General features: G+C 49.7%; 5 protein-coding genes across 5 annotated transcripts; 2 read left to right on the plus strand and 3 right to left on the minus strand.

Moving 5' to 3' along the window:
* Positions 1–252: 252 nt before the first annotated feature.
* On the plus strand, positions 253–3,217 carry LOC6537202. Its single transcript, XM_002097724.4, has 8 exons — positions 253–411; positions 478–613; positions 750–900; positions 967–1,154; positions 1,216–1,819; positions 1,893–2,253; positions 2,308–2,612; positions 2,672–3,217. Exons 2-8 carry the CDS (start codon positions 495–497, stop codon positions 2,984–2,986), a joined length of 2,043 nt encoding a protein of 680 aa, XP_002097760.1. The 5' UTR covers positions 253–411; positions 478–494; the 3' UTR covers positions 2,987–3,217.
* A 414-nt stretch (positions 3,218–3,631) lies between these two features.
* LOC6537203 (protein AF-9) lies at positions 3,632–7,823 on the minus strand. Its single transcript, XM_002097725.4, has 3 exons — positions 7,671–7,823; positions 6,982–7,202; positions 3,632–6,912 (listed from the first exon to the last, which is right to left on the minus strand). The coding sequence occupies exons 2-3, from the start codon at positions 7,166–7,168 to the stop codon at positions 4,280–4,282; spliced, it is 2,820 nt and encodes a 939-aa protein (XP_002097761.3). The 5' UTR covers positions 7,169–7,202; positions 7,671–7,823; the 3' UTR covers positions 3,632–4,279.
* A 135-nt stretch (positions 7,824–7,958) lies between these two features.
* On the minus strand, positions 7,959–8,247 carry LOC6537204. The gene has a single exon (XM_002097726.4). The coding sequence runs from the start codon at positions 8,214–8,216 to the stop codon at positions 8,034–8,036; it is 183 nt and encodes a 60-aa protein (XP_002097762.3). The 5' UTR covers positions 8,217–8,247; the 3' UTR covers positions 7,959–8,033.
* A 485-nt stretch (positions 8,248–8,732) lies between these two features.
* Positions 8,733–10,574, plus strand: LOC6537205. The gene is made up of 2 exons (XM_002097727.3): positions 8,733–8,971; positions 9,029–10,574. Exons 1-2 carry the CDS (start codon positions 8,885–8,887, stop codon positions 10,343–10,345), a joined length of 1,404 nt encoding a protein of 467 aa, XP_002097763.1. The 5' UTR covers positions 8,733–8,884; the 3' UTR covers positions 10,346–10,574.
* Positions 10,575–10,635: 61 nt separating this feature from the next.
* On the minus strand, positions 10,636–13,494 carry LOC6537206 (mastermind-like protein 2). Its single transcript, XM_002097728.4, has 3 exons — positions 12,005–13,494; positions 11,354–11,940; positions 10,636–11,289 (listed from the first exon to the last, which is right to left on the minus strand). Exons 1-3 carry the CDS (start codon positions 12,187–12,189, stop codon positions 10,643–10,645), a joined length of 1,419 nt encoding a protein of 472 aa, XP_002097764.1. The 5' UTR covers positions 12,190–13,494; the 3' UTR covers positions 10,636–10,642.
* Positions 13,495–13,541: the final 47 nt, after the last annotated feature.

The following is a 13,541-nucleotide window of genomic DNA, read 5'->3' on the forward strand; positions in this document are numbered from 1 at the left end:
CCTTTTTCGGTGTAAAGTACTTGGGCCAGCTCGAACTACTACCATTTAATCACTGAGTCTGATTGCATGGTGTAGTGTTTTGGCAGCAAATCGCACCTTAATTAACGATAAGCTAGATTGATTATTGGACATACAGCCAACTAAATAATAATCCGACTTAAAGCCGGGTTTTAATCAAAGTTTAAAGTTTAAATTGCAGCGCTCGCGTTGCCAACCAACGCAGTAGGACCAAATTCGCAATGTGCCGTGCCAATGTTTTGGCAACTCGCATATAGCGGTACGCCGCAGCTGCTGTAAAGTTAAATGTTTAATTTAAAAAATGAGCGTGGTACTTCAGTAAGACACCAATAGGCGGCAAATCTGGAGCTCGACGGTGGTCCACTGTGGTATGACGTAGTGGTGTGAAGTACAGTGAGTGCTGCATGTGCAGAAAGAGGCAACAATGCAAGTCTCATGCGTCTGGTTCAATACTTGCAGCTCATATTTTATTCAAAATGCGTTTTGTGCGGCGGGGAACTGTGCCCAAGATTGCGGCATGTTGCTGTGTGGTGCTCCTGATGGTCACCTGGTACGCGCTGAACTTGGAGCGGGATTTGGATAAGAGCCTCAAGATGTAAGTATGCCTAGTTGTGCGTCACAGCGGCGTGCGATATTGATTGCGCGATGTTTGCCCATGCATATGTGTACATACTTGTGATAAAGCGTATTTATCGTTGCAAGTTAATTAATTTTCTATTTTGGCGTTGAAGCGAAATAATCGAGCGCTCCATTAGATCGGCGGTGAATCGTGGGGAGTGCCGCCATCCCCATCTGCCGCTGGACAATCCGGACATCATGAAGTTCTACAAGCCGGTGGAGCGAATCAACTGCGGCGAGGGCATGGACTGGGTTATGTGCGAGGTTGGTCAGAATAGGTCACCTGCTATAGAATCAAATTGCTTACCGTATGCCTCGTTTGTCCCACAGAAATCCATTTGCTTTGTGCGACCGGAGATCGCGTCCAGCCACGAGGATGTGATCTGCTCCTACACGGACATCATTCGCAAGTCGGACTACAAGGCTCGCTTTGGGCGAACACTGCGCATGAAGGAGCCCTATGTGCTGCAGGCCAGCGACTTTGTCAAGGTGGCCTGCCGATCCGCCAGCGGCGAGAGGTGACCACTGACTTATTTCCTAGTTATGACTGACTTTAAAGAGTATTATTCATGTACTTAGTTGGTTTGGCATGGCCCACGGCATACGAGATACGGTGTCCCGTCCCCCGGCTGCCAATTTCTCGCCTAACCTGGCTGTCCTGCCGCCCGAGGCGGTGGCGCAGGCTCAGCAGCAGATGCAGGATGGGTCCGCAGCGCCCTTCTACAATGTGCTCATGTTTGGCTTCGATTCGCTGAGTCGCAATGCCTTCATTCGTAAGCTGCCGAGGACTTACGAGTATCTCACCCAACAGCTGGGCGCCACCGTTCTCAAAGGCTACAACATCGTGGGCGATGGGACACCGCAGGCGCTGGTGCCTCTGTTGACGGGTTTCACGGAACTTGAGCTGCCGGAGACGAGGAAGCGGTTGTCTGGGGCAGGTAGCGTGGATTCGTATCCCATGATTTGGCAGGACTTTGCGCGCCTGGGCTATTTGACCTCCTTCAACGAGGATCTGCCCAATGTGGGCACTTTCACGTACCGCATGACAGGCTTTGAATCCCAGCCGGTGGACCACTACCTACGTACCTACTATGTCCAAGCGGAGCACATGGCCGCCGAGAGCCAGCCCAACTGCATTGGCCACCAGCCGGATCACATCACCATGCTGGAATACACCAAAAACGTATGTTGTCTGCCGAAATGCCGAAATTTCCCAAATGCGCTTGGAAACTAACACATTTTATATTTTCTTACAGTTTATGCTTAAGTATCGCGATGCCCCGCGTTTCGCCTTTAGCTTCCATGGCGGTTTGTCCCACGACTCCATCAATCTGGTGGGAGCAGCGGATGATGATGTCCATGACTGGTTGGTGGCACTGAAGGAACGATCGCTGCTAGACGACACAATACTTATCATGATGGCCGATCATGGCAATCGGTTTGCCGAAGTGCGAGCCACTCTGCAAGGGAAACAGGAAGAGCGACTGCCCTTCTTTAGTTTCGTGTTTCCCGAGTCGTTTAAGAAGAGCTTCCCGCAGGAGTACAGCAACTTCGTGGCCAACGAGCATCATCTGACCACGCCATTCGACATTCACGCCACACTGAAACACATTATACGTATGTACTTAGACTGCAAACCTCTACAAGATACTAATGTTGGATTCTACACAGAACTGCAAACCGCAGTTGATCAGCTGGGGGAAGTCAGCGATCCGAAAACTGAACCCAGCCAGCCTGGGATTCGCATCTCGGAGTTAGCCCAAGGACGTGCCATGTCGCTGTTGGAGCCAATTCCCAGTAATCGATCCTGTGCGGATGCCTACATAGAGCCCCACTGGTGTGCCTGCCTTAATTGGTTGCCTTTGCAGCTGAACGACTCCCGGTACACGGGCATCATTCTCAAGGCTGCCCAAAGCATTGTCAATGCCATTAACTTGGCCACAGTAGAGCAGCGGCAGTACTGTGCGCCCCTGGAGGTTCGAAACATACATTTTCCATATACATTTCCACTTCACTTTGTTTATTTGCTCAACAGATTCATCGTGTGAATTGGGCACTACGGCTGCAACCGCACAAGGAGCTGCTGCAATTTAAGACGAACAGCGACCGCGACGGCTTCCTGGCGGACATGACTGGTCAAACGGTGGTCCGGGACGAGATGTACCAGCTCCAGGTGGTAACGGTGCCCGGCGAGGGGCTGTTTGAGGCGAGTGTGGCCTACAGCCTGCACACTTTCAGTGCCACAACGAAACTCACGGATATCTCGCGCGTGAACAAGTACGGAAATCAGGCCCGCTGCATATACGAACGGGATCCGGAACTGCGGAAGTATTGCTATTGTCGCGATTAATTTGTGCACAAAACGAAACTAGTCCACGACACAGAAACTGCTAAGCAATCAACTCGAATAGATTTCTGCACTGATTGTAGAATTTTGCTTACTCGTAGCTGATAAGTGTTTTTTTCCAAAGAATATTGTCACTGTCTTCTTAAGTTAAAAAATCTGCCTCAGTTTGTAATATACGTTCCTTTAATCAACGATAGTAATGAGTTAATAAAAATGACATTTTTGTATGTGTAATAAAAATGTAGTCTTAATTGTGTAGTGAATACAATTTGCTCAGATATGGGTACAGACCAGCTGGCTTACTTATTCAACTTAAGAGTTAAACTGATGACTTCGCCTTCTTTGCATACAGTGAAAAAAACATCCTTTCATACTTACGATTACCAATTAAATAGAGCTTTTTAGTCGTTCCATATATATATATGTATATATCCTCATATATTTCAAGGCTGATGCTAATCCCTTTCTTAAGTAAGAGTTAATATTTCACTTTTGTTTAGATCGCTTAGGCAGATTAACCGTAGACTAAAATACACTGCGCACATTTTTGGTTATATAGGCCTCTTATCTTAGATAGGTTAACTTAATACTTGAAACTATGATATATTGGATAAATTTAGGAGGAACTAAAAACAAACGAAAAGTAAGTACGTAAATATCGTACAAAAGTAGTGGTTTATTCGCAAGATTTTAGCACTAGTTTACAAACTTTACCTTTTTGGTGAGTACCTTAAAACCTTTAACATAAAATACGGGCAGCTGACTTTGAAACGGTCATTAAATATAGATAATATTTATAATTATTGCATAGAGTTCAATGAACCATAGTTGCATTTGCGTTTTATAGAGTCTGTTCAAGATCTCCATAAAGGGGAACAAGGTTTTAAAGAGGTACACTCTTGGTGTAAACTAATGTGTTTTTTAAATTAGAAGAAAATATTAAAAAAAAATAGCGTAGCAAATGCGTAGAACGTTAAAATCGTCTAGTTAGAGTCAAATAGGATTCCAAAATAATTTATGATAGGTCTTAAAAGAAATGAGTCTTAAAACAAATGAGTCTCAAAAACTAAAGGACGACTTCAATATTTTCAAAAACGAAATCGGTCGGGTCTTGTGGGCCCCTTGGGCCAAAAAACTTACGATCTAGCTTGGGGAATTGAGGCTGTGTGCGAGCCAAGTTCATTTGCATTTGGCTTACATCGTTAACTTTAAGATTAATGATTTGGTTATGTGCATGAGGGGTTTGTGCATCGTCTAGCTGTAGAGAGCCGGGCCAGTCGCGGAGGTCAGGGAGTGTCACGAGACCGACGTCGCCAGGAACTCCTGCAGGCGCTGCACGGTGCCGCGGTCCAGCTTGCACAGGTCGAAGTCGAACGTCTTGTGCGTGATCTCGTAGCAGCCGGTGGCCGCGATCATCTCTACCACCTGCTGCAACTCCTCATTGTCCTGCAGCGTCATAATCTTGTGGTGCAGCTCCTGCAGCTCGCTCAAATACTCCGTGGGCAGCTGGAGCTGGCCGGGCGTTAGTAGCTCGCCGGGCGAATGGCTGCTGTTGCTGTTCGTGTTGTTGATATTATTATTATTATTATTATTATTCAAGCTAGCCGCTATAGCTGCGCTATGGTTGTTGCTGGGCGAAGATGATGGCGGAGCAAGAAATCCGGATCCGGCATTGGGCGTCCCGGCTCCAGTGCCTGTGGAGTTGGTTTCTCTAGCTGGACGCAGCGAGGGCGACTTGGATTTTTCGCTCGCCGCCTTACTCTGCTCCTTTTTTGAGGCCTTAACAGGAGGTTCTATGAATGCACCACCGACTCCTGCACCGCTGCCACTGTTACTACTTTGTGAGCTCCTTCGATTGCGCTTCTTCTCCTCTTTTTCCGACTTCTCGGACTTTTCTAATTTGGGGTCCGGAGTCTTGTCTGGCTTTTCTGTCTTGTCGCTGTTTTTGTCAAGGTTCTTGTCGCTTTGCTTGGACTTGCCCTTGTGTTCCTTGCCAGCAGACTTCGCCTCTTTGCCGGATGCGGTATTGCCCTTCGTCGGCTTCTGCTGGCTGCTACTCCTGGCGGGTAGGTCGGGAAAACTGCTGTTGGAGCTGTCGGAGTGCTGGAGGGTGGCAGCTGCTGCTGCAGCCAGAGCGTTGGTGGCGGCAAGATCCGGCGCCGACTGGGCTGAGTCCATATCGCTAAGATCTAGGTTGCTGGGAGTTTTGTTCTGTGACTGACCCGACTGTGATTGCTGCTTTCCAGGGTGCTTGGGATCGGCTTGCTTATCGCTGGTCTCCCGTTGGCGCTTCTCATCCTTCCCAGAGGACTTCTCCTTGGACTTTTTGTGCTTCTCCTTCTTGCTGCCGCTGCTGGCAGTAGCACTTGCAGGGGTCTTGTCCGGCGCCCCTCCCTCGGTGGCAGGACTAGCCCCATCTATTTTGGCCAATGGCTCGACCGCCGATGACTTCTCGGAGCCGATCGCATGCTGTTTGTCCTTCTCCCTTTCCTTCAGCTTATCTTTGTCACGCTCCTTGTCTTTGTCCTTGTCCCGATCGTTGCGCTCCCTTTCCTTGTCCTTGCTTTTGTCCTTCTTCTTGTGCTTGTGCGACTTCTTGGTGTCTGTCGCATTTCCATTGCTTGTGCTCTTATCACCCTTGGAGTCTGCCGCCTTCTCGGAATGCTTGCCCGTGGCCTCCTCTTTTTGCTTGCCACTGCTTGAGACCATACTGCTGCTGCTATTGCTGCCAACCGATGTGGGCGTGGCCTTACCGGTACTGGCCACCTGGGATTGCTGCTGCAGGTGGGCAGATTGAAGGTTTCCGGCGGCCGGACTGTCGGACTGGCCAGAACGCTCTTCTTTGGGCATTCGCTTGTCTTTGCTCTCATCGCGCTGCTTATCGCGATCGCGCTCCTTGTCTTTATCTTTTTTGTCCTTTTTGGATTTCTTGCTGGAGCTCCGCTCCTTGTCCTTGGACTCGGACTTGACGGACTTATGCTCGTCGCGCTCTTTGGAACGGGAAGGAGGTGCTGCCGCACCGGCGCCTAAATCATTTGCCGTCTTCTTGGGACTGGGCGCACCCATTTCGTTTGGCTTTCCAGGCTTTGGGCTAGCTGTGTGTTTAACCAATCCTCCAGCTGTGCCCACAGAAGTACTCACCGTTAGGGCGCTGGCAGAAGGGGTATTGCCTGAGCTTTGCTCGCGTTCACGCTCCTTGTCCCGTGATTTATCCTTTTTGGACTTCTCCTTATCCCGTTCGTGCTTGCCATCGCCGGACTTGCTGGACTTGCGGTCTTTGTCGCGACCATGCCGATCCTTCTTGTCTTTTTCCCGCGGCTTGTCTCCACCGCTGGATTTATCCCGATCCTTGCTAGCCTTCTCCCTGCCCTCGTGAAAGCCACCTTTGCCGCCGACGCCTGCGGTTTTAGCCTCAGGAGAGTGCTTGGAAGCAGGGATCTGGGCCATGTTGTTGGCCGTCACGGTGGTCTTGGTGATGGGCGGACCGAAGAGGGCGGAGAAGGCGTTGCTCTTTCCGGGATCCTCAATGCGCGACTTGTGTTTCTTGCCGGTATTCGAATCCACGTTCATGGAGATTGTACCAGGTACGCCTTTGGCTTTGACACCAGCCATCTCATTACTGTGCGACGTCTCACCGCTACCAACGCTGGGCGAAAGCGTTCGGGCGAGACTACCGGCACCGATGTTAGCTCCAAACACTGGCACTCCACCGCCTCGCATCAGTTTCGTGCGAAACTCCTCCGACGGGGCTTCGAATATGTGCGTCTTTACCTCGACGTGGTGCTGCGGTGGACCCGTGGACTGCAGTACCAGGTCGTACTGGTAAACAATGCGCTTGGGTTCGTCGCGGTTGCGAAAGTAAATCTCAACAGGCAGTAGGAAGCCAGCGTAGCCGGACTCATGAATGGCATACGGCGGTTCCTTGACCACTGCAAATGAACAATTCGCGTAAGAGTTAATTCAACTGTACTACGGCTGTATAGCATCGCAGCGTTTACCTCGTTTAGGTTTCGGAAAGGATTCGTGCAGCAGAAAGACCACTTTCTCCACAAAGGCACTGATGTCCGCCTTGTTTACACCCTGGACATAGATCTCCCAATCGTGCGTAAAGGCCTGCGGATGCGGTGTCTTCTTGCTGCGCAGCTTCGACGTATGGCCAATTTCGAATTGCACCTTGACCGCCATGCCTGTGGGTAGGGCATCAAGTTCCAGTGATTGCCTGCAATTAAGTGCTCAATTAAGATACTATGTACTATTAGCGCGCCAAAACCAATGCAACTAGGCTGTCTAGCTTCTAAGTTGTTTGCAATGTAAACAAATAACTGCCGCTTATGTGGCACGGCCCAATGGATAATTAAACGAGGTGTTTGCCAATTATTGTGCTCCTTGCTTTGGCTTCTCAGGGTGCATGCGTGATTTCCAATGCGACTCCTGCCGCAGGTCACGTCCTCCAAGTGTGCGCCCGGCTTCGGAAACCTTCCACCTGGCCTCAGGATCCTCCCACTGGCTGGCACCACTCCAAAATGCTCCGAATGCAGACGTTTTTTGTTATGATTCCCCTTGCCAGCAATTTGTTATTGTTTGAGTGCGAATGTGTGCCACAATGTGGACTTTTCATGTTGCAAGCTTTCGCCGTGTTCGTGTTTTTCCCTTGCCGCATGCCCCGCAAGCGCCACTTTCTACTTACTATCGCGCCGTGCGGCATTCGCATGGAGGTGCGCACAATTTTCAGAAAAACCGCAAAAGCTTAGAGCCAGAATCGGAGGAAATTTTGGAAAAACACACAGAAAATAAAATCCAAAATGTTGAAGTGTGACCGAAGTTCGGCAGACCGAAAATGCGCCCGAGTCGGGTGAAATATACTGGAATATACCGCTAAGTGGGTCGGATATCCGTTTAGTAGGGTGATTCGTGAAATTTGTTTCCAATTTGCAACGTTTAAGTTTACCGTTCTTCTGATTTTTAAGTCGCCGCCTTTTTAAACAGTTTGGAGCTTTATTAGGTCGTAGGAATTTTATTTATGGGTATTATGCAAGGCTCAAACAGTTCGTTAGTAGAAAAAGTATAGTTTTTTGGCACAAGGTCCTTGGGGCCCATTTCCGCAAGGAACTGGCGCTGGGACCGACGAAGCTGTAGTAGAAGTAGTGGAGGTCTCCGTTGTGGTTGTCGTGCTGCTGGTGGATGTTGCAGCAACAATGGCGCACAGGAAGAAAAGGATAGCGATGAACTTCATCTTGATTACTCTGTTGCGACAGTGATATTTCTCTGGGGGCATTGCCCAATTTTATACCTTTAATGTTTGGAGCTGCAAATATTGACACAAATGCTTTAGTTCAATTTACGTACTAATTCTCAAGAAGAAAGCGACAAATCCACAAGCTCTGCGCGTAGAACATGTGTTTTCTGTTTGGTTATTTCGTAATTTCATTATGCTACATTTCTTAGCACCACACGTGTATTCAGCCAGATCATTTGTATGCAAAATATTATATATGCTTATATATGCAATACAAATAACTTACAGCTTGACATGGTCTTAAAACTATTATTTAATCATTTTAATAACAGGATATATTTGCAAGTGTTCTCTTATTTCTTCAATTCAAGATTTCTTAATGAGAATACCATTTTGCACATCAATACCATTTACTTGGCATTCCTGAAATTATTTTATTCTTCTTCAGGAACCCGCATAAACACAAATAGTTCGCAAAAGCTTCGGGGATCCGGAACCGGAACCAGTTCAGCCGCCTGCTTGGTTCGCCGCGGAACCAGCGACAGCACTTAAAAGAACACTTGGGAAAAACAATAAAAATATTTCGCAAAAGTTATGGCGAGCGCTGGATAATTCACCTAAAACTGAATCCATCGGAGCGACTGCCTTGGAGCCACAGCCCACTCATGATGACGACCGACTTCGCGGGCAGCCAGTACGTGTCCAGCAATCCCAACGCCAGCTGCAGTGCATCCCGCTGGCTAACGGAGGAGGTATTTGCACGGAGAAGCATTTTGAAAAATATTTTATTGGCATATTTCTGTTCTAAGGTCTTCAAGCTAATCGAAATTGTGCAGCGCGACGAGGCCATCTACAATCCGCGGCACAAGTACTACTTTTGCCGGCCGTACGTGGAGAACTTTTGGCGCGAGGTGGATTTGAAGCTGGAAAAGAATCCGGGCGCCAGCCTGGCCAAGTGGACCAATCTGCGCATCTCGTTCCGGCGGGAGTACACCAACTATCTGGAGGAGAAGGTGCCGCCCTGCTGGTCCTATTTCGACCGCATGTTCTTCCTGCATCCGTATCTACGCAAGAAGCACCAGCAGCCCAAGTCGCTGGACACACAGGTGCAGGACGCCCTGGCACACCTCTCCAACCTTTCCAGTCGTATGCAGCGCGAGCGTTCAGTGACCATTCCGGGCAGCAGCAGTATTGGTGGCCAGCCCACGCCCTCCGCCCACCAGTCACCACCAGCGCAGCAGCTGGACAACTATCTGGACTACTTTGACGAGGCGGAGCACAACAACTCCGAGCTGGATGACATCATGGAGGAGGAGCAGCAGCGCAACATCCGTTTCCACAGCCAATTGGACGGCAACGACATCAAGTCCGAGTGCGAAGAGCCGGCGGACGACTACGAACAGGAGGCGCAGGAGCCAGAGGAGGATGAACAGGAAGACCAAGACCTACACAAGATGGCGCCCACATCAAGTTCTTCATCGGCGGAAGCCCAGCGTCGTTATGCCAACCAGCATTCACACGCCAGTCGAATGCAGTCGGGTCGCCTGCAAATGCGCGCCTACCACGACGAGATGCGTGGCGCTATTCGTCCACGTTCCCAGGAACTGCAAGCTCCCACTGCAGCAGTGGCCGGAGTGAACTACTCCGCGCAACCGATTGCCCATCCAAATATTTCCTTTGTGCGACCCACTTTCAGCAAGCCCGTGGATCTGGTCAGCACAACAACGCACGCCGGAGGAGGAGGCGTTCCAGGAACTACTGGCTTATCCGAAGCGGAGCTGCCCGCACCATCCACCGCAGCAGTGGTTACCGCAATGGCGCCCAGTAGTAGTGTTAGTGCCAGCAGTAGCAGTAGCTACTTGAGTCAACGGCACGGGCACAACCACGTGCATGGAGGACATCCACAGGTGCCCGCGTCTGCGCTTCCTGTGCGTCTGGAAGCCAACAACCCGTCGAGCGGATCCGTGTCCACCGGCGGTGCGGAGCTGTGCGACTGCAAGACCGATCCGGATGCCATGTTTCTGATGAGCCTGCTGCCCGACATCCAAAAGCTGAACGGGCGTGATCGCGGCAAGATAAAGATAGCCTTCCAGAACATTCTGCAGGACTACCTTTATCCGGACTAGCGTTGATCTCTGTGTATAACCTTCGCTTATAGCAAACGGAACCCAGTTCCAGTATCGATTTTGTTTAATATCCTTGTTTGTATTTTCGTTGGAGAAATCCCTTAAAGCTTTGCTGTGCAAGAACATAGTATCCTTAAAACGTTTTGAAAACTATCCGGTATGTTTATTAATTGTATAAATATTTATAAATATTTAATGTGTAACACAAGAATAAATTCATTCGAAATTACGCGATATATGGCTAGGTAACTGGAGGTATCACATGAGGATCGGATTGGATTGCATCCCATCGCATCCTCACTCGAACAGCTTCAGCTCGCGGGTGATCTTCTTGATCTTGTTGTCCAGCGTCTTGTCCTCGTGCTCGCAGATGTAGTAGTGCCGCGATGTGCACTCCTGTCCGTAGTACACATAGCTGTGCTTCCCGGCATTGTAGCTCAGCCGTAGGCAGCGACCCTTGCCCTCTATTTGGACCGTGTTGTTCAGGACATCCTCGCCGGCCGCCTGCTCCTCTCCCGCCTGCTCCGAACTGTCTACCAGATTGGCGGCGGTGGAGTTCTCCCCCTTCTGGGCCATCGCAATGGATGTGAGATTCATGTTGGGATTCACTGGCTTGGCCGAGTTGGACCAGATCCAAAGGAGGCCGGGGTTAAGGCCGCCCAGCCAGTAATCGCGACCACGATGCGCCGGCTGGTTCAGCAGATAGGCCATGATCTCCTCGTTCTCCGAGACCTTCTCGAACTCGGCCAGGTGGGAGTTTAGACCCTTGCAGGCGGAGTTGGCCGTCTTCCAGTTCACCTGCTGCTGGCTGTTGATGTAGTAGCAGTTGTCGCTGATGCGGGTGAAGTTCGCTGGACATGGATCCTTCACCTCCTTCTGATTGTTCCCGGCCATCAGGTAGTAGATCAGCTGCTCCGAACGCCGCACGCGACTCTCAAGGTAATCTATGGTTTTTTTGGGTGCGGTTTTAGCTTGACTAAGAACTCCTGAGTATGACTTCAAACTTACCCACACGATACACCAACTTCTCAATGGCTCCCAAGAGATAAAGATCATTTTCGGAGACAGCTCGGAAAGTTGTCGGCTGACCGCCCACGAGATGTTGCTGCTGCGGGTGTTGCTGCGGTATCTGTTGCACCTGCTGCTGCTGCAGCGGCACCGGGCGCACATGCTGCTGGGTGGGATTAAAGCCACCATCACCGCTGCCGCCACTGCCACCTATGCCAAAGAGTTGCTGCAGGAAACCCGGCTGCTGCCGTTGCTGCAACTGTTGCTGTTGCTGCTGCAGCTGCTGCTGTTGCTGTTGCTGCTGCATCTGTTGGTGTTGCTGGTGCAACATCTGATTGGTCATGGGTCGGAACTGGGGATTCACAATGGGACTCTGACTCTCGACGGGCTTTCGCAGATGCGGCTCCAGTTCCACCGCCTCGCCGATCCTCCTGGTGATGTAGATGTTGTTGCCGGGTCGCTTGTAGGCGGATGAGTGATAGCTGAGCGGTCCATTGACGCCCATATCCCCGCCCATATAAGGCAGATCTTTGGACTTTCGCCGGCTGCCACTGCCACTGCCACTACTACTGCTACTGCTGCCTTGGCTATAAAACGCGTGGGAAGATTTGGATGAGTGGTGCTGCCCTAGTCTAGCCTCCTGAAACCCACCTCAAGACGTAATCTTCGAGAAACTGCGACCAAACTGGAGATGGATCGTCCACGTCCGTGACGGCGAGTGATTCATTGGCGTATTTTTGCCTAGTTTCTCCATCGCTGCCATTGCATAAGAGTGCAATACCTAAGGCCAGATAAACAAGGGCCGTAAGCCGGAGTTGTTGACCAGCCGGCGGCATGGTGACACGTAATGTTTACGGATGGGTATATTGCCCCCGCCTCGCCGACCACTTGGCGATTCACGTCGCGTGGTGTAGGTGAACACTTTCGATTTCGTTGCGTTTTCCGTGCGGTTTTTGCCGCGTCCGCTTTTCAAAGACGTCCGTTCGCTTGGGTCGAGCTGTAAACCACGACTGAAGCTCCGAGCTCTGAGCTTGACTTTGGGCCCGGTCCACTCCGCTTGCTGGGCTCCTCCGCTCCTCTCTCCGCACCACTCCAATACCAATGGCAATGGCCCAGACCAGTCCGAAGACTTATTGCTGTTGCTGCCGGCCGCCGAGAAATGCAAAATTTCACTTTCTCCTTCGCTTGGCTCTGGGCAAATGTAAGTCATTGGGCTTTTCATCGCCATCACCGCTCCACACGCCGCTTTTGTGGCCCGACCCACTGTTTGCACTCCATCCAAATTGGCCCAGACTTAGGTAATTGCCGCGGCTGTCAATTGAAGCGAAAACTGCTGGCTTAAACTCCAATGAAATGGAGTTGGGTGTGCTGGATGTGCCATGTTCATTTGGGTATTCTCCGATTTGTGAGAAATGACTTTCTGAATTCAGTTAACTAAGAAAGTATTTTGGGGGATTTTCTAGTTCTTCATTTGTATCATTTGTAATCATTTGTATTTCAACTTCTACGTAATCTGCAAGATATCCATTTATAAATTATTTCAAACCACAACCATTCCATCTATTTCTTTCTAAGCAGATATATAAAATGATAGATTACAGAACTTTTTCTAAAGAAGCTAAAAGCTACAGTTTTTCTACTTGAAATGACTCTTTCTTTTCAAGTTGATGCCAAACTCTCGTAAGGTAAACATATCTGCCATAATGTAAATTATGTAAATGGTGACTGCCGCTTTTAGTGGGCACTTAAATACACCACTTAAAGTTTTAATAACTATTTTATGGCCCCGAAGAGAAATGGTCGGTCCACAGATGGGGGAATTGAATGCGAGTTTAATTTATAAGAAAGCCATTTGGCCAAGAGAGCAGCAGACCCCCATGTCGCACTCGATCTTCGGCCTTAGATCGATTATTGATGGTCATACGGCGAGCTGCCCACATCCACAATTGATCTCTAGAAATCACCCTGAGGACTTCGGCAAAGATACATATACTATGGATATGTGTATCTGAACTTTCATTATTCATTGCTTTGACAATTAGCGGATGCTAACGATGTTGCAATGAAGGCCTCGATTTGCGGATCGTGATCCGTCGCCGATGGATGAGTGGTGACGCACTTCGGACCTGGTTATTTCGGCTCCAGCATCCATGGGGTTTCCCAAGTGTGTGAGAAATCATTGGAAAAA

This window comes from Drosophila yakuba, chromosome 3R (assembly GCF_016746365.2).
Source record: "Drosophila yakuba strain Tai18E2 chromosome 3R, Prin_Dyak_Tai18E2_2.1, whole genome shotgun sequence".
In the NCBI taxonomy this organism is placed as follows: domain Eukaryota; kingdom Metazoa; phylum Arthropoda; class Insecta; order Diptera; family Drosophilidae; genus Drosophila; species Drosophila yakuba.